At 31.4% G+C, this 21,276-nt stretch overlaps 2 protein-coding genes across 3 annotated transcripts in view; both read right to left on the bottom strand.

The window, feature by feature from the left end:
- LOC148600609 (uncharacterized) overlaps positions 1-15,351 on the bottom strand; it is a 30,757-nt gene extending 15,406 nt beyond the window's left edge. For both annotated transcript variants that reach the window (XM_088557982.1, XM_088557983.1), the window contains exons 1-12: positions 15,340-15,351; positions 14,047-14,162; positions 13,722-13,827; positions 13,204-13,253; positions 12,134-12,398; positions 7,080-8,735; positions 6,102-6,155; positions 5,109-5,189; positions 4,011-4,079; positions 3,133-3,180; positions 2,729-2,818; positions 1,853-1,900 (exon numbers count right to left, since the gene is read on the bottom strand). In XM_088557982.1, coding sequence (XP_088414108.1) covers positions 1,853-1,900; positions 2,729-2,818; positions 3,133-3,180; positions 4,011-4,079; positions 5,109-5,189; positions 6,102-6,155; positions 7,080-8,735; positions 12,134-12,398; positions 13,204-13,253; positions 13,722-13,827 — 2,467 coding nt within the window. In that variant the 5' untranslated portion in view covers positions 14,047-14,162; positions 15,340-15,351. The remainder of the gene's footprint in view (positions 1-1,852; positions 1,901-2,728; positions 2,819-3,132; positions 3,181-4,010; positions 4,080-5,108; positions 5,190-6,101; positions 6,156-7,079; positions 8,736-12,133; positions 12,399-13,203; positions 13,254-13,721; positions 13,828-14,046; positions 14,163-15,339) is intronic.
- LOC148600608 (uncharacterized) lies at positions 15,245-18,411 on the bottom strand. The gene is made up of 4 exons (XM_088557984.1): positions 18,286-18,411; positions 17,880-17,998; positions 16,313-16,381; positions 15,245-15,428 (listed from the first exon to the last, which is right to left on the bottom strand). Exons 1-4 carry the CDS (start codon positions 18,359-18,361, stop codon positions 15,336-15,338), a joined length of 357 nt encoding a protein of 118 aa, XP_088414110.1. The 5' UTR covers positions 18,362-18,411; the 3' UTR covers positions 15,245-15,335.
- Positions 18,412-21,276: the final 2,865 nt, after the last annotated feature.

The following is a 21,276-nucleotide window of genomic DNA, read 5'->3' as shown; positions in this document are numbered from 1 at the left end:
GAGTCAGGTTGCTCATCACTTTTGTTTTTTATGTGCTTGTTATTCTAGTTTTTTTTCTAGTTATGTTCTTTTATGTGTAGGTTTATTTAAATTGTCTAGTCATTTCCCTGGATTATGCTCTTTTTTATTACCATTTAATTCCTTGTTCCCTTAATTTCTGTTTGTCATAAATAATTTAGGTCTTTGCTTTTACATCAGACTAATTTGTTTTATGTGTTGAAGATGAAGTATATCTTTTAACTCTTTATACATTTAAGTTATACAAAAACTGTAAAATGTTATTTGTAACAAGCATTCTGGTTGGTTGACCCTCATCAGACAAATCAAGTCATTTCTCATTACCTATTTTGGTACTCTTATATCACTTATGCCACTTGGTCTGCAGTATATATAATTTAAAATGAATCAAAACTTGGGTAAGGAATCAATATTAAATGGAGTATCCTACATAGGTGTTAACTCTCCTGTTTCTGACTGGAGCCTCCCGATATTTCATAACAAATTTTGGAATTTCCCATTTCCCATGTGTGAATCCTAGCAGGAGCTTAGAAACTCAATAATGAACGAAAAGTTTTTTTTCAAATCAAAGTGCTGTTAGCACTGGAGGTTTTTGGTTCTAGTGAGAATTTTCAAAGATAACATGATGTAAATTAAAAATCGTAATCATACATTTGTGTTTCCCACATTATCTAAAACTATTTTCCTATCTTGTAGAATGCACATGACAATCTTTACTACTGATTTCTGAGGTATAAAATGTATTCAATAGTTAAGCAATGTTCAACTTCACAAATTTATAAAATTTCGTTCCATTTACCTTTTTCAAAACTTTTTTTAATTTTTAATCTGTCCGGAAGATAATTTGTGTTTACATTCAATAATTATTTTAACTGAGTATTTTTCCTTAACTGTATTTATACTCAAATAAAACCCATTTCAGCTGAAGAAAATAATTTCTTAATGAACAAAAGATTTTCCAAAACTAAACACTTTTTACAATTTTAATTTTCCCACTAATTTTACTTGGATAAATCCACTCCTCTCAACTTTTTGTCAATTAATAATAAAATATTAATGATAGGATAAACATTTTGACTGATACATATACAATGTATGTAAGTGTGTTAAAAGAAACATGCTTAATTCATCAAATGTTTCTTGACACATTACAGCAAGAATAAAATTCACTAATTGAGTTTTATTCCTAATCATCTTTCAAAGCGAAATAGGAGTCCCTCAAATCTTCAGTTGATTTTAATCTTATTTTGCAGAAATAATAGAATTGAGCTGAACAATTGCCAGAAACATATTATACGGTTATAAGGAGTTATTGAATGATATAAAAAGAATTATATAAGGAATACACTTTTGTGTAGAATTCTAAAATAGTAGGAAAGTTCCAGGCATTGCCCGATGACATAAGCTATTTTGATCCTATAAAATCAAAAACTGCCAAAAAAAAAAAAGAATTCCAATCTGATGTTGTAATGTTTGAAAATAATTTGTTACAAATTCTAGTATACAATGTAGCTTTGTTACAGAAAAGTTGGTATGCTATGAAAATCACAATCATTTTATCAAATCATAGATCTGTAATTAAATACTAGTCTATAATCAAATTTCATGCTTTCTGTAATTTTTAAGAGAAAGATCTGCTTATTTGATTTTCCAAATGTATAGAGATAGGGTCTGCTAGAAATTAAATTATAAGAAGAGGTGTATGAGGTACAAACTGTAACAAAGCAGGCCATTTTGTGTTACCTTTTAAAACAACAGAAAAATTCCTTAAATCTAATTTGCTAAGGGTCATAATTCTCTATTAGAATCTAATCACTAAAAATCAAATACATACATTTTCGTTTTTTACCAACTCTACTTCTTCTGGCTGTTGAAGTAACCCCTAAAGATAAAATAAAAACAATATCACACTGATTTTACTTTATTATAAACTCTACAACTGACATTACAATTTCATCCTTCAATTATAACTGACCATGCGGAACTATGAATTAAAATTGATTAAACTTATCACTACCATTGCTTTGAGTAGTATGTTATGCTAATTAAAAATTTTTCTTAAGTAGTTTTATCAAGAACTTTACAAGAACAGTAAATGCTCAACAAAGAAATCTTCAACAGCTAAGAGTAAGATATTAAGTTCTTCCTGATTGATTTGTGATATGACAGTATCCTGATGTTTGTCACAATAAAATGTTTATAAGAACTTCTCCGGTGAGTAATAGTGCATGTAATGTTTATATTTATGTGAGAGATATCCCACCATTTAATCACTATATTCTGCCATGCCTCAAAGAGGGAACAGCAAAAATTAAAGACAAAAGGTAGAATCCTTAACATGAGCAGAACATCACCACAAAATAAAACTCTTATGACAGTGAATACACTGCAGGGAATAGAGTTAGTCTTCCTCTGATTAAACAACAATCACCTGATGAACGTCCTTAGGTAGTTAAATGTAAAACTGAGATTTAAACATTCTATCAAACAATAATTAAAGGAATGATACAGAGTTTAAATGATGCTAATTGTGGCAATAAATAACCAAGATATTTCATCAGATAATGGTTCTTCAACCAAAAGAAGACCAACTCCATCCTGAGTTAACTGTATTCCCCCCTGTAAGACAATGTCCCCGTCTACAAAATGACACAATATATCAATATTTTACATTTAAGCAAGGTTTGAGCTCAAGAAAGTAATGACTTACCTTTCACTTTTTTCATAAATTCATCACTTTCAGCTCCCGTTTCATCACTCATTAAATCATCACCACTTTCACAAGCACTTTCTTTTGGATCTTCAAAACCAAAAAAAAAAAAAAGAAAAACATTGCAACAAACTTTTGCCATTTCATCTGTAGAGGAACAAACATGATATCTGTGAGTGATGGCTCAATCACTTGTGCTATCCCAGCTTTCAATCATGATATGAAGAAAATGTAGAAAGTCCTCAATATACAGGAAGTTGTCATCTAATTTTTCAAAAAATGGATTCAAAAGTATGGAATGTTTTTGGACCACAGTATATCAAACCCATATATTCTATAAAAACTTTTTTTAGATTTCGCTATCATAGCTCCTTTTGGGAGCAAATTAACAATCAAATACATACATTTTTGTCTTCTTTCAACTTTTTGTCTACTGGCCTTTGAAGGTAAGCCTAAAATTAAAAATAAATGAATCATCAAAACAGAAGTTGAGGAACAAATTGAGGAATTAGTTTATAAATTCTAGGCAAACCCCATGATCCGTTTGACTATGGTGTTTAAAGGGATATCATCAAATGTTCAAATAATAATGATGTTTATCCCTATGCTTAAACACAATAAATACAAACAAATAATTAGAGACCCTGGACTAAGGGGTTACCTGCTGTTGACCTCGTTAAATGCAATATTACCTTGTTTAATTGGCAAAGGATTAATAAATGTTCCAAATCCTTAAAGATGTTGTTTGAGATGTGTTTAGACAGATTACATATGACAAGATACTGCATCTTCCGACCGGATCGATAGATCAGATGATTATATAAGCAGTGTCCAGATTACTATATCAAGGAAATATAAGAGTGATTGTAAGAACTAGCTAGGGGAAGTTGGAATGTTGATTAGATCAGACATTTTAACCTGTTCTGCTAACTGATTCATACACACAGATCATCATGCACTTAAAATGAATAGGTCCAGGTTCATGTATGTCTGTCTGGTCTTTGTCCCTAGATTGCATTCTTTTGATTACCACTAGAACCTTGGTACCCTTGATTACTCTTTCAGAATGTTTTTGGTAGTTAGTGACACAAACAAATTGAATTAATTCCTGTTACAAGCATCACTTAATAACTATTTCTGTAAGAAAATATGCTTGGAACTAAACCTGTTTCCCAATAAACATTTTATCTTTAAACTGCTTTTCTTTATATCAAGCAACTAAAACTTTAATCTTTTTTGTACACAAACAAACATATGTTTTGATTCTTTAGCTAAATAATACCTGATTCTGTACCACTTCTGATGGAGCCATCCCCACTAGACTCTTGCCCAAAATAATTGGTTTGGAAAACTGAAAAATATAATCAATAATTCTGAATTGTGTGGCTGCATTTGAAATCTCCAGTACAGAATCTTAATAAGCAAGCTGTTGATAGTCAAATGGTTGTAAATGAAACTCAGGTGTGACTCTATATACATAATACAAGACTGTGAAAAATTTTTAAGAATTATTTCTATCTAATTTGTACTTGCATTTTTATTTTAAACACAGACTGCACATGAACAGAAAAACAACTTATATCACCAGTAACAAAATCATATTTTAATATGATGTCCTTAAAAGGCTTTGAGACTGTGGTTGATTTTCAGTTGCTTTATGAGCAGCATGCAACTTATTGGCCATGGCTTGTGTGTGTAAATTACTGCCCATCTTAAATCATGTTTTTCATTCATTTTAGAAGCATGAATGAACATCAAATTCGTATTTAATAAAAATATTAGAAAAAGTATGTAATATACTGTAAAAAGCACTTACGCACGTACACATTACATTTAGCACTTGTCACGTGCGCCATCATGTATGAAAACAAACAATAACAATCGTCAATGAATGAAAAGTTGTACCTGTCCATGTGTAAACGCTATGACCTTAATATATTGCAAACAACTATTGCCATATCTAACCTCATCCTACTTAATGCCCATTTCCTTCATAATAAATAATACAAAGCACTAAGCTAGTGACCGTTTCAACTGATATGGCATAAAGTGTACATACAAATATGGACAAATATGGCAGGTCTAAAGTTCCCGTAAAAGTCATGAAAATGTAATAAAAAAATAACCGTAATTGTTATTATTAGATTCAAAATAAATCATTTCCGAAATTTGTTACATAATTTTACAACTTATTCAACTTGTATATTCACTGATCCTACAAAAAAACAAAACAAAAACAAAAAAACACTTTCACCATGATTATTTGTAGCACAAAAAAAGTCAAAACAACCATTAATTAGGCAAATAATTATTAAGAAATGATTAAGTGGTTAATGATGTGATTAATACTATCTCTACCCAAATGCTTTCAAGTACAAACCATTCCAATCTATATCATCATTGTCAACATCAAGATTACCAACATCACCACTTTGAGTACTCCCCGAGTTCTCATTTTGAGCTGTAACAAATAAAAGCAATGAGACAATGTTTAGAACTAGGACAAAAAATTCAAATTAGACTAATGAAACTTCATCTAGTACACAAATTAACTAAAAGGATACACACAGAAAGTGTGAGTGATTGCATTAAAAAATAAAGTTGCACGTGTTGTTATGCAATGTATGTATGTACAAATGTATATACCTTCACTTGTACAGGAAGTTGATAATGGACAGAAACAAAAATTGCTTATGTTTGCCATATCTATCTAAAGCCTCACATTTAAAATTGCTCCACCCAGTGGGAGTGGGATTCAAACATTTTGTAATAAAAATTTTTTATTATCCATCATTTCATATAATGAAAAATTGCAGACCCACAGAACAGTTTTGAGATATTCAACTTTTGCTCATTATGAAACCTATAACTATCTCATGTGGACAGACATTGCATTAGTAATATTTAATGAGTAATAAACCTTAATCTCTCTCAATATTGATCAATGGATCAATGTTATATTTGGTATGTGGCTTTAGATAGTGGAGGGTTATATTGTAAGCAATATTGGATGGTTTCCATTACTGAACATAAAAAGCAAAAGTTGAATATTGCAAAACATTTCTCTAAAATTTCATTAAAATCCCTTGAGCAGTTTGGGAGAGATGGGCTGACAAGAAATAGGGACAAGCAGTCTGACATACTGGATAGGGAAGTTCCTATAATTCCCGCAAAAAAAAAAAAAAAAAAAAAAAAAAAAAAAAACTTTTTTGCAAATGGTATAAAAAAGGAAGTCTCCCCGTAAAATCAGTTAAGGGCTAAGAGGCTCAGTGATGACCACATATACTTCAATATTTCCATCTGTACAGAATGCAATTATAGATGAAAGAATTTTTGTTCATAAAGCTATTGCTAACATATGTGTACTTCTTACCTGGCCAATCATCTTTTACTAATGCCTTTTCTCTTTGCATAGCTGAATCCAAGCCTGAAATTTTTTTTTTTTTCAAATTATTCAAAAATTTCATCAGTTTTCTTCTTGTCATTACGTTTTCTCCAAAACTGATATACCAGAAGTACAAAAAAACAATAGATCAGAGAAACTTCTGAAACATTACTTACTATCTACAGTGGTTTCTTGTTTTGTTGTCTACAAAGAGTTTAAATATTAACATTTTGATTTCTATAAAATTTATCATTTTTTAGCATAACAAAGCAAAACTGACCATTTTGTATAACCCACATTTTTTGTAACTTGGTATCTTAGCTGTGCCCCTAACTATGAACTTCTTTAATGGTATCCCAACACCCTAAACACATGTATGTAAATAACAAATGGTGCTATTGACTGATAATGCTAAAAAATGTTGATTTCATATTAGAAATACAATTCCTTGATATTTAATTTTCAAAGGGTGTTAAATGTTATGTTATTAAAAAGTTGGCTTATCTCCCATTGGATGAGTCTACCAACAGAAATTGTATTCTTTATGTGTATCAATATAGTATTATAGCAAATGTTCCCAAAATATTTCATCACAATCCCTTTGATTAGTGCTATCAAGGCTTTCATATGTAAAAACCTTTAGTTGTATTATCTCCCTTTGAAGACACAAAGTCCTATGTTTCCTTCATGCACATCTACATTAAATTACAGGAAGAGTTGCCTTTACAAAAACTGTTGACTGGGTGATTCCTATATACCATAAAAATCTGTGTGAATTGGGTATAATAATTAACTGATGAAAAATCTAGTTTTTTTTTTTTTTTTTTTTTTTTTTTTTTGGGGGGGGGGGGTGGGGGCTGAGTGCATGTTAAATATCTATCCACAGATAACATTAGCAAGAACAGGTTAATGCTTCAAAAATGTTAAAAGTAGTTTTAGAACAGAATTTGAGGACAGGGTACTTACCCTGATCAATATTACGCAGAAATCTGCCAACTTTTGTAATTTCTTCTATCCCTAAAGGACATTGATAAACATGTTTATTGATTTCTTCAGAATGTCCCATATGTCTGTAAAAAGCTTCTTTTTCAGTGTCTGGATGATCTAACCTTGCATAAACAGTTGACATCCAGTGTCTCATTTGTGTTGCATTAATTTTTTTTGATAATCCTGCCTGATCACACACCTGGCTCACACAGTTCCAACCAGAAGCATGAAAACGTGAATTTTTTATATGTGGAAATAGGTAAATATTATCAGGTGATATACCAGCTGCCTGCCTGATCACTGGATCAGCCAGTTTCTCTAGAGCTTTCCATGTGTCTTTAGGAAACAGAATAGGCACAGTCTGGTTCACACATTTACCAGACTGATATGTCAGTTTGTGACTTTTTAAAAGGTCTTGCTCTTCTGGGTTTGTGACGCAATTTTTCTGGTTTTCATTTATCCAAACATCATTTCTGGCATTTTCCCACTCTTTATATGTAAGTCTACATGGTTCACCTCCTTTTCTAGCATTATAAAGTGTCAATCTACTAACAACAAGATTTCGTAACAGGATATATTCACTTTTCTCAAGAAATTCATAATGGTCATCAATACTCTTCATTTTCTGCACTGTGTAAGTCTGGAGTTTCTTCACATCTTGCTCATCTGGTAAATTTTTTGGACGCCGTAATTCCTGTTGCCTATTTTTCTTTATATTGTATTCAGCACTATGAAACATTACTGCCTTAAAATTTGAAAACAAACTGTTGAAATCATCAACATCATTAACCAGCTCTTTTTTTTTCTCCCAAATAAACTTTCCCCGTAAATGCTGCGTAACATTTTTAATTAGATGCCCAACATTTCTTTTTGTACCTGATTTGATTCCACCATCTTCTTTTTGGGCTATTTCATTAACTGCATCCATAAATATTTGGAAATTATCTGCTTTGAACATATCTAATGATGTTGTTACATTTATGTTATTTTTTGCAACTTCCTCTTTAAAATGAAAGAAAAGTTTTGCTAACATTCTCATTGCAGCCATAATTGTCTTGCGGTTTTGGTCGGACTTATCTATATTTGCCTGAACAATTCTGAAAAGATGGTAACCAAACTCTTTGATATATGTGTCACTCCTACAAAAATTTCCAATTTCATCTTTCCAAAAATCCTTCAAAATATTCTTTTGAAATGCCTCACTAAAAGTTATGTTATCACTCAGAATTTCCAACTGAATACCTGCTGGAGTATGTGTGTTTCCTTCTGCTGCACTGCAAATACTGACATGTTTTCTGAAATGTTTTCTGACAAAATATCCCTTACATAGTGAACACACTTCTCTGGCATCCCCTTGATTAATTTCTCCTGCTTCAGCTGATTTTTTTCTTGACTTCCTTTCTTTCATTAAACTAGAAGGATCAAAGTTTTCTTCCTTCAGTTTATCTAAATTATATGCATGACAACCCTTCCTTCTCAAAAGATTGAATGCTTGATTCCTATCTTTAGCAGGTAGTTTCATGGCTGCCATCACCTCATCTTCATCCTTATGTACACTTTGAATATGCCTGGTTAACCGTGCAAACATCTTGCCTCCACAAAAGGGACATGGTCTTTTGGGGTCTTTTTCACCACCTACAATCACAGTAAACCTCAATTAATTAATGATCACCTTCTAAATTATTTATACTCAGAAAATTTTGTTAAGAAAACAGGCCAAAAGAATTAAAACTTAAATCATTACAGTATAATAGGTTATAACAAATATGCTTTTAGCACACTTCCATGTCTGGTATTTGTCCCGGCATTACATTCATTTGATTTCCGCTAGAATCTTGGTTCCTTTGATTACTCTTTCAGATACAGCAAAGCATGTTTTGTTTCTTTAATGCAACGTTGATATTTTTCTAACTGCAATAAACCCTAATCAAACTAATACATGTAGACATATTAGTTATTCATGGGCAAGCAATTAGGCCTCTTGGGAGCAATTGTTTTTGAAGTAATGAAGTGTGAAATAAAAAAATTCTTTCCAACAAACCTCCTCATTTTAAACTATAGTTTTAAACTAGATAAGTTTCCCTTGAATGTGCTGTGTACATAATTGAAATATTTAATACATTGTTTGTTATGTGTCACCTTTTGGATTATAAGCTTTCCTATTTACCCCTTACAACGAATTGGTTATATTATATCATGTTATCAGACACAAGCTTTTCTATACAAAACAACAAACTTGTCCAGAGAAATTTGTTCTAGATGAAATGTACTGTCAATTGCTAATGATACACATATTTTCTATATAGGGACATACAAAATAAAATATTTTGCAAAGCACAGCTAGAAATGCCTGCAAAGATTGAAACCTGAATATAGCTCTCAACTTTTGACTGTTATTTAGTATTTGACACAAAATATACAATAAAATGCTTCACAGGGTGCAGCATGATACAACCACAGAGGTCAAACCCTAAACAGTTGGGTTAAGTTTGGACATACCATCTCATGAAGATTTGAATTTCGTTATGATTTAATATTTTGACACGGGATAAGAATTTAACTGGAATCACAAGTGGTCACTTTTTGGCCCCTTGTTCCCTAACGGTTCCAGTCAAAACCTTCAAAATCAATCCCAGCCTTCATTTGGGGTTATGGAACCTTATTTTATGACATCAGAGCAATTCAATCCTTTTTACTCAAGTTATCATTCAGAAATCAGTATTTGTTTCTGGCCCTTTTTCTTAATTTGCTCATATCATTTCCCCAAAAATCAATCCCAGTCTTTCCTTTTGAGGTTGGTCACATCGTAGTAAAATTTGTATGAGATCCTTTCACTTTTACTCAAGTTATTGTCAAGACACAAGGAAATGCTAGTTTCAGGCCCTTTTCATCCCTAATTTAAAAAGATTCATGTGCTAACCCAAGGAGCTAAATATAGAAGGATTTGTATCTTGCATGGAAGATTTCATTATACTAGCCACAGCTACTTGCCGCCTATACAGTCAAAATTAGGTCATATAAAACATTGATATCACAAATGCAGGTGAAGCTACAGCTATAAACATCCTTATATACACCCTCAGACTATTTCTATCAATTTGAAAGAAATTTTATGATGATTGTTTGGGTTTTGAAGGAGTTAGAGCTTTAATTTAGGAGGGAATGACTTTCTGGAGGGCGTGACTCCAACCGCCAATTTTTTTATATCAACAGTTGGTCAAATAAAAATGTTGATTTCATGCAAGAACGGGAGGCTACAGCTACAAAATTTCTTATATACACGATCAGACCATTTCTGATCAATTAGAAATAAATTTTATGATGATAGATCAGATTTTGAAGAAGAAGGAGTTTAAATTTTAAATGAATAGGATAACAGCCCTCGAAGGCGGGGCTACGCAGTCAGGAGTCAAAACAAAGGCTTGTATAAATGTTGATATCACAAATACAGGGAAAGCTACAACTATAAAACTCCTTGTATACACCCTCATACATACTATTTCTGATAAATTTTTAACAAATGTTATGACGACTGATCGGGTCTGGAAAAAGGAGTTTGAATTTTTGATGAGGAGGGAAGTACACCTGCGAAGGTGGGACCAGGTTGAAAATTTGATAAGAGATTAAGGTCTCGAATATCGAGGAATTAATCAGAACAAAACAATAAAAAAGTCTGGAGGCAACTTGAGGTGGGATATTTTTTTTTAAAACCATTTAGGTCAGAATACCTAAATTTATCATGATGAAATGTTGAAGCAAAGAAAATTGTCCGCCATTAAACAGGGCACTATCAGAATCAACAAAATGTGTCATGGGTAATCTTGCTGTATATCGCCCCACGCAACATATTTATTATTGTACCATGTACAATTGTGTGAGATTCCAATCCCTGATATATAGAAATCATTGATTAACCACTAAAATCAATTCCAGTTTACCTTTGTTGGTATGGCACTCTGTGATACAGTTTTAAAGTGATCATTTCATCAACAGTCAAATAATTGTTTGGAAAGCAAGAAATTGCATGTTCTTGGCCCCCTTTTTGGCGTCTCTTTTATTTACAATGGACATGTTTTAACAACCAAAATTTATTTAGTCTCATCATATAGGTATAGAATATTGTGAAATAATATCATAGACATTTCTATGCTTTTACTTGAATTATAGAAGTAAATTCAACAAAATGCTAGTTTTTGCCCATTTTTTGTCCCTAAATTCTAAATTTATGCTTGGCACCATAACCCCCCAAAATCAATGCAAATCTTCCTTTTGTGGTTTGTAATGTTGATATAAAACTTTATTGGGATCACTGACTTGGACTTTTTTGGCCCTTATGCTTATGGTTGGGGCTGTAACCTCCACAATTATTTCCAACCATTATTTTGTGGTTTAAAACCCTGTTATAAATTTTTATTAAGTGTCATTGATGTTGCTGCAAGAGTTTTCAAGTTATATTCTGAAATCAGAAAATCACTCCATCTTTGAACAATTTTAGTCCCATAACTCAAAAACAATACATTAGAAATTTATCAAAATCATAAGGGAGCTCACATCAATAGATAGAAACTATTCACCAAAGTTCATAAAAAAATTGATGGCATTTTTGAGATATTGTGCAAAGTGCAAACAACAAAAAGACTGATACCATAATACTACAACACATCCCATCTATAGAGACTGTGTGTAAAAAACTACGAAGATAAAGATATTTTGCATAAACAATTTAGATTTCAAAAGCACTACAGTTGTCACCAGACAAAATTTACCAGTAGAAGTATTAGATATTAGGGACAGGTCTCCTGCATCATATTCATAAATGGCAACGACAATCAAAATTGATTTTGCACAAATTCCAAATAAGAGCTACTCAAGACTGGAATATGTAATAAATATTTAGTAGTGAATGAGGAGTGATGGATCAGTTAGTTACCTATGTGACCACATATTAATAAACCATAATGTCTATGTGAGAGATAATTAAATGAAGTAATCATCATTCTTGTGTTCCATCTGAAATAACTTAAGTAACTTACTTTTTGTTGAAGCGACAGTATTTAGTTCTGCTGTTTGGTTTTCTGGACATAAATCATTCAGTTCTGCAGTTTGGTTTTCTGGACATAAATCATTCAGTTCTGCAGTTTGGTTTTCTGGACATAAATCATTCAGTTCTGCAGTTTGGTTTTCTGGACATACATTATTCAGTTCTGCTGTTTGGTTTTCTGGAAATACATCATTTGATTCTGCTGTTACGCCTTCACAAAATAAGTCCATTTGTTCAATTGTCTGGTGCATATTTTTCTAAAAGATAAGATGATACGTAATAACCCAGTATGTAAGAAGACAAAGGCAAGCAATGTATCTAATTAAAGAACCTTAGTGAGCACGCTCACATACCCCACACGTCCTAATGTTGGATACTCAAGCAAATTTGTTTGTAAGAGAAATATATGTAGAAGGACCCCAATAAAAATAGGAATAAGAGCTTTTTTTCAGGCTTTAGACCTTTCTCTTTTAACTAAATTCTGTTACACATTCTTTTTTTAAAACCCACAAAACATGAAGTACGCAAAGACATCATCAAAACCCCAAATCATCCCAAGCCTACCTTTTACTGTATGGCACTTTGTGATAGAAATTGTTAAGATACTGAAAATGCTTGTTTCTGGTCAAATTTTACCCCATTTCCTACATAGTTCAAGCAAAACCTCTGCTTTCTTTTTTTTAATATAGCACCTTGTAGTACAATGTCAGAGATCCATATACTTGTACTGAAGTTACTGCCTGGACACCAAAATGAGAATGGCAAAGTTTCATGGTTTATCTTTGTTAAGGCAGTCAGCCATATTCAAAAACAGAAAACAATGCTGTGAATATCTTAGATACATGTACATATCTAACAGTTATCTCTAGTTTTCAAATTATATTTTTCTATTTTTTCATGACAAGTGACTTTTTAAAATCAGACCATGTCAATATACAATCCTATGTAATAAGAAAATTTATGATGTCAAATCATGGAAATTCAATGGCTAAGTCTACATGAAACAGGAATTTAATATAATTTTTCTTTAAATGTAAGAAAAATGACAGATGATGCACTCACCATAGTGATTTGTCCTTGCCTTGATAATATTTGTTGAAGTTTTGTCAAACCTGAATTATAACAAATATATGATATGAAACTACAAAAGAGTGAAATCAAAACAGACAGAAACAAAAAGACAGATAAATTGATTCCATTGTACTGTGATTTTATTTAAGTTTGTCTTTACATGTATCAATTTTTGTGGTTAGAGAAAATAAAACATTTCATTGGGTACTTGACTTTGTAGTTCACAGGTCAATAAAATAGATAAATAGAGGATTGATTACTCTGTGTTTCTGCCAAATAATGACCAAAGAAAAACAAACATTTTTAGTTGAAGAGTTTGAAGGTAATTATTTTTGCTGATACCCACCTCACAACACTACTAATTGAGATGAAGTTAGTTCAATTACTCAAGGAAGGAATATATAATGGATACAAAGCACTAGCATAAGCTTACTTGGACCAAACTTTGTTCCAGTGAGGCGTTAATGTGTTAACTTTGACTCAAGAAAATAAAAAATATTAATAAATACCCTCAACATTAAGGATAACTGAACCTATGTGCAGTCTGAACATTATGATATCATCCTCTGTCATAACAAAAGCAATATCTTGATCAGCCAAGATAGTTTCTGCCATCTGAAGCATAAAGATCATCTTTACAAACATTTGTTCATGCAATATCTATAGAGACAGTTATCATTACAGAGTATTCTAAAATGAAACTTTGACATATTATAAATTGCAATATCTACTCAATAAAATGGCATCTATGATAGATAACAAATTTCCAAAACTGAAAGCATTTTTCTAACTAGAGTAACATTGGCAAAATAAGTTTGAAGAGTAGATACATACCTTTAGAACATAAACGCCACATGATATGCTATCCCTCTGTTTCGAATGGTCTAGAATTCTAACATTCCAAATGCCTTCACCATCTAACAGAAAATCTGATCTCTCTTATAAAAGAGCTGAATTAGAAAAGATTGAAAATCAATGATAAAACAATAATGATTAATGACAAAAACTCAAAATGCTCTGTTGAACCCCATCATGTTATATCTGTATAATTTTGGAGGAATCTGTTCAAGCATTCAATCCTGAACACAGATTGTACAACTTTTATGCTGTTTATTTAAAAAAAGTGTTGTTTGGGCTAGCTGCAGCATGCCCTGTAAGTGGATGATTTCCACTTTGTTCATTGTAGAGGTATAGATGGCCTTGAGCTGACATTTATCATACTGGTGGTGTTGTTGTCTCTTTGACATATTCACCATATCCATTCTTGTTAAATAATATGATGAAGGTGAAACCTTGTAACGCTCCTGAAGAAACATTGATTAAAAACAACTTCCATAATTTTCCATAAATGATATGTCTATTGGCCAAAATGTCCAGTATTCATAAGGAATTATTGGTTGTCATGGTCCAAAATATCTTTGGGTTGCATTGTCCGGCACTGGTAAACATTATAATTCTTATAATTTGCAAAATGCCTTAAAAGATTTTTTTTACATTCAATTTAGTTTTGCTTTACTGTTTTGTTTTGTATCGTTTAATAATATTTTTATTATGTTTTTTAGTACGATTTGATTCATTTTATCGAATTGTTTCCTTTCCATTCTTTCTTTTATCAATCATTTTCGTTTCACAATTTTCATGATCCGAGAATTATTGGTAATATTGATAACATAATTTTCATAAACAACTGGGCGCCGTACTGCAGACTGTATGGCCAACCCTATCCTGGAAAAGCTATGATTTGATTTGTATTTAATTATCAAAACTAGTAAATATTTTCCAAGACTGGATTGGCTCTCAATCGAACATATACAAGCATACACAAACGAAGCTGCCATTATGCTGTTTTTCAGCTCCTAAAAATGCAGGTACAAACTGGATATTGATGCTTTTTCTTGCCAGAAGTATACAGATTCAAGTTGATAATACAACCATAAATGGTCCCTCCTGGAGCGTATTAATATAACTTTTAAAATTGTGATTTGTTTTTGTTTTGTTTTTTTTTTTTTTTCAGAATAATTTAAGTCTGGGCTATTTTTTTTCAAGAAAAAACAATAAATCAATAGTACAATTCTTATATCAATGTTGATATGTATATGGTTATTAATCACATTAATGCATACTTACAACCAATTCTCCATTAAGGAATGCAATTCCAGGTATGATGCTCCCAATGGATCATAATAAAAAATAATCCTCTGTTCTGGACAAATTACCTGTACAAAATGAAAAAAAATAGGATAATCTAGATGACATCCTCACATGCATTTCAGGTTAAGAACATTTTATTAATCTAACTAGTGCTAAGTACTAGTACGACACAATGAGACACTTTGCTCAGGAACATTTCATGGGGAGGCATGTCAACCCAATTAAACATATTATTCTCACTAATTAAATACAATTTATTTTGATCAAAACAAAATGCAAAGAACAACTACTTAAATCAGTGTAGTGAGTATATCTGAACAGAATGATAGACAGATAGCACTGTCAAAGACAATATACATAATGCACCCTTAGTAACTTTGCTGTAAGGGCCCTAATTACTGCATAACATCAATACGAGTAAACCAAATGAAACAAGATGTTGCATGCTATATCGTGCTTTAAATACCCCTACTCACAGTATTTTATGTGAAGGGAGCAAGGGTAGGCTTTACTACTATTGTTTGTATTTTTAAAGATGGAAGCAGGTCCATCAAAACCAGACTCATTGACATGCCTGTGATGAACATTGGAACAAGGCAAAATCTATTTTATGCCATACCAAGCATCACCTATGTGAATACATGTATAATTCATTTGGTTGATTCATTTGTATATATCATGTATTTATAGTTTTGAAAAAAAATATTCAAAATCCTCTGTTTTACTTTTAACATAACATTATAACATAACAAATTATGTTGATAATGTCATCACACAAAATCTCCCGCAATTTTATGCTGCATTGCATTCTCTCTCATAAAAGCTGCGAAATCTATTAAGTAATATGAACAGTGCAATTGAGAGAATGACAGACTAACAAGGTGATTGCAATATAGGTTATGACACAAATGCTTCATAGTCATACAATAAATATTTAATTTCTACATACCAATAAAATCCAGTGATTCTGACCATCATTGACCGCACCAATAATGTAGTTATATTCATCAAAATTTATCTAATAAAAATAAATATAACATTTTCAGTATTTAAGTGAATTGGTTGTTGCAATGGCAGAAACTTCATGATCAATTGAGTTGTACTAGTCTAAACCTTTTATATGCTAGCATATAAAAGAAAAGAGACAACAACAGAAAAGTATTGTCACTTAGTCCGTGTTTTGTTATAACATATCAACAATATTGCATGTTAACAGAAAGCATTGACTCTTTAAAACATACATTAAAACATAAATAAGGCCTTAGGTTGATCCCACAACATCCATTCTGGACGAAACAAATAAAAACACTAACTCCATAAGTCCACAAACAGGAACAAAAGGAAAACTTTTCAGCAAGATAAAGAAATGCTTAGTTCCCACATAAAAACCATCGTAGGGGAGAAATTGCATTATAAAAAGCATAGGTAGGATCTTCACCAAAAAAAGAGATTTGCAAGCTACTGCTCACAAGTATACCCCCCTTTCCCCCTTCCCCAAGATGTATTCTTCCCAAAGTAGGTAAACAGGAAGTACAAGACCTGAATCTGAAAGCGATGTGTATGACCTTTAGCCGAGACTGCATATAATGTACCAAATATCAAGTGGCTATGATCAGTTGTTACCAAGAAAAATGTTACAAAATGTTTTCATTTGATCATTTATGTTCAAAGACTAAGTCAGTAAACATAAAGTAGTTGCCCTACAAGACTAAAATTGGTAAGTGCAGTATAGGACCACTAGCTGAAGCTGAAAATTAGGTTACAGAATGACAGAATGAGCTAAAACAGTATACCCCTCTCTTCTTCATAGTGGGGGTATAATTATATTCAAAAGTCTTTCTTTTTGTAACATTTTTGCAAAATGACTAGAATTATCTTTAAAACTGACATTTTAAATTTTCAAACCTTAAACAACCAATTATCTACCAGCTATTACAGTCATTATTGTTTATCAATATTGTTTTATCAGCATTTGCTGCCGATTTGTGTAAGTAAGCATCAATTACCTGAAAATAATTATCAACAAATATAAAATTTAAATAACCTTTAAAAACATATGAGACTTTCCTAACCTCAACAACATAAATGATAAAAAGCTTAGCTATCACCACAGACAGTTGTGGACACAATATATATTAACTTGATACAGCTCTCAATTTTGGTTGTGATTAAAAGTTTAGCATTTAATAATTCTGACCAGAATGAAACCAGTCAAGAACAACTCTTCAATTCATCAAAACCTCAAGGGTCTTCATACCAAAAACAACTCTTAACACAACTAGCCCAATAGTTTTACAGATGTCATGGAAGTTTTAGGTTTAATGAGAGACTATGATTTACCTCACAAAATTGTACTGTCACCACAGAGCATCGAAACCTAGACAACTCATTGACAGGTGAGTAACAACCAAAACTAAATACTCAATTTTTTTAGATAGATTTTCATTCATAACTAAGCCTGATTTCAAAGAATATTTGCATTTCCTAAAATAGGTCTTTTCATAAGAAAGAATTACCTCATCTGGTAAGAATTCTCTCAGGGAATGCAAACTGTTTAAAGTTAAAGTGCTGTTGTCAACTTTGTTAAGCACCTCATTCTGCTCCACACTTGGCCACTTCCAAACTTCCAAAATACCTGAAGAAAAAGTTACATTTGTAAAAAAGTCAAATATTGGTTAATATTTTTTTATTGTGTAAGTGGGTACATCATATATTGCTAAATTCTCTTAAATGTCCAATTAAACATTTCATATGTATAAAATGTGCAATGAAATGAACCCCAATGCTTTGATTCTCTGAAAATAATATGTTATCTGACATGACCAAAGATGAAAATGGTTATTTACATTTTTATGCTAATATTAAGTTTAACCTAAATAGGTGATGTGATTTCTATCTAAGATCAGAGAACCTTATACTCACATGCATGTACTATTTCCTCAAATGTCACTTTATGCAGTGCTGTACAACTAAATACTTTTTCAGAATGAGACTCCATTGTCTCTTTAAAAGACTTAGTTAAATCATCTTGATCACTAGCCTAAACAATAAAAAAAATACAAATTATGAAACATTTACAATAATTTGCAATGATATGTACAATATTGACTGCAATCAATTGATACACTGAAAAAAATATTCCTATTTCCAGGACATTGCCTAGGTTAAGACTTTTTGCAAAAACTGTATTTCACAGGTGCAACATTATGCAGATTATGTACATAATCATTGACTTTTCTTAACCTAAGTTTTCTTTATTGAAACATATTATGCCTTTCAATTGTTTACTCGTGAGTATTTTAAAACAATAAGAAAATGAAGAGTTCACAGAGTGCAGCAAATTTGTACTCTGTACACTTGGGGCAAATGTGGACACAGTATTAGTTTTTGACACACTTACGCATAGGGACTTAAATTTCAATATGGACAAAATAACTGGTTCTGATGCAAAATTTGAAATTCAATTGAACTAAAGATGAACATAATGGCTGCTTATCAAAAACCTTTGCCTATAATACAGTAACGAAATTAGTACAACAGATGTTATTCTGATAGAAATGGTCAGGCAGGGATTTTCATCAGGAAAATTGTGTTTGCCTTAACTCAAAACCCGTATAAAATATCTGAAATATGATTGACATATGCAGGCAGGAATTTGTATAAGGATTTCAAATAAAAAACAAGAAATCTGTGTGCGATGGCTCACTATTGATACCCCCACTTTCAATCACGATACAAAGAAAATAAACAAAGTCCTCAGTAAATAGGAAGTTGTGGTCAAATTTTTCTGGAAATAGATTCTACCATACGACATACCTACAGAAAGAATGTGTTACAAGCCTTATGGTCTATACGAAGGCCAAAACAAGTTTAGTTCAAATGTTCCATAACTCCTGTTAAATTGGCTGCATAATATGAATGTAAATGGCAACAACAAATGGTGACCATCCAAACTATCCAACACAATTCAAGTAAATTTGCCAAACAGTTTCATTGGACTTGTGTCAACAAGTTTGACTGGAAAGATGCATGGTCAAATGGAAACCTCTCCAGACATAGGAACAATGTGTTAAAATTTCTAAACGATAGAATAAGTTTTACTCAAAATATTGTATATAAATGAAAAATTAATAATATACAGGCATTTTCAGTGGAAATGGCAGTTTAAACCAGGTTTAATAGCAAGCTTAATCATATGCTTTTATTATGATTATTTAGTTGAAATAAATAAGGGCAGCAAAAAGTCTTCATTCATACAAATCTTACGTTATTAGCATCAATCTTAATTATATTCAAATTTGTAGGATATAACCAAGATTCAACAAATATTTACAGGTGAGACAGGGTCTATTGAATATTTTTTCTGCTTGACAATAATTTATTCAGATTTTTTATACTTACAGTGCCTGTATGGGATAAACTTGCAATTTTATGGAGTATTGGGCAATGGGGTATGGGGAATGGGGAATGGGTAATGGGGCACTGGGGCAATGGGGGATGGGGCAATGGGGAATGGGGCAATTGGGAATGTGGCATTTGGAACGGGGTAAATGCATAGGACAATGGGAATGGGGAGAGGGAATAATTTTGGTTAGTCAATCAAACTAATTGTTCTGCCTTTTACCGCTAGCAACGTACCTATCATAATTCTATGACAGCAATTTAAATAGTTTTTAAACAAGATTGTTTCAGAGTAATTTTTAATTATTACAGGTGTTACAGTTCATTATTCATTGACATTTTTTTAAAATATTAACAGGAAGTGCATTTGTACAAATTTAATTTCTGGTCATCATAGATTGAAAATGTTCGCACTCACACAATATCTAAACGTAAATCATTTTTGAAAATTCATATTGAAATAATTTTGTGTTGGAGACACTCGTATGATTTTAATATTTAAAAAATACAATGAAATGTTGATTCCTTTTCAATTGGCAGATAAATGTTATAAGAATAATAATATTGCCATTTTTAATATTTTATACAAGAATTTTACACCATTATTGAAATTAAACTGTTCGCATCCTTACAATGTGCAGAAATATGTCATTTTTGGGTAATTCAAATGAAATCAATATGTCCCAGCCAAACATATGATGCCTATTTTGACAATTTTAACGTTTTAAACAATAATATAAGACCATAACAGTAATTTCAAGTGTTCACACTCATTTAATTTGCAAAAAATCTCATTTTCAACAATTTGGTCTGAAATATATGTATCACAGCCATCAACATAATAATGATATAGACAATTTTAACATTGTTTACAATAATTTTAGACTAATAGGTATATTAAAAGTGTTATCACACATACACTCTGCAAAAATATGTCATTTTGAAGATTTTTGACTGAAATATGAGTGTTGCATCCACCAAAGGGATACTAATATTGCCAGTTTTAATATTTTTAACAATAATTAGGGACCATTATTGAAATTAAAATAGTTCACACCCTTACAATCTGCAGAAATATGTCATTTTTGAGAAATTGGATTGAAATAAATGTATCAAAGCAACACATATAATGCTGATTTTGACAATTTTAACATTTTAAACAATGATATAAGACTATTAAGGATATTTCAAGTGTATGCAATCATTTAATTTGCAAAAATATTTCATTTTCAAGAATTTGGTTTGAAATATGTAACTTATAACAACAATCAACATAAACTTTATCTGGACAATTTTAACATTTCTAAGAATAATTTTAAGAATAAAGTTCATTCACAATTTTTACATATATCTATAATTATAAAAATATAGCATGATTATTTCTCATGCAGCTCGGAGTGGCGATGATACATGTAAACAATGTAAATATTGCATGATTTCAGTAATTCTCAAACTTGACGTTGAGATTCTAAAATCAATATTGATTGCACAAAACTTTCTGCATCCTAATGC

This window comes from Perna viridis, chromosome 13 (genome assembly GCF_037379345.1).
Source record: "Perna viridis isolate PV_CMFRI_1.1 ecotype Kerala chromosome 13, ASM3737934v1, whole genome shotgun sequence".
Lineage (NCBI taxonomy): Eukaryota > Metazoa > Mollusca > Bivalvia > Mytilida > Mytilidae > Perna > Perna viridis.
The sequence above is the reverse complement of the archived record's forward strand: the minus strand, read 5'-3'. Positions and strand labels throughout refer to the sequence as shown.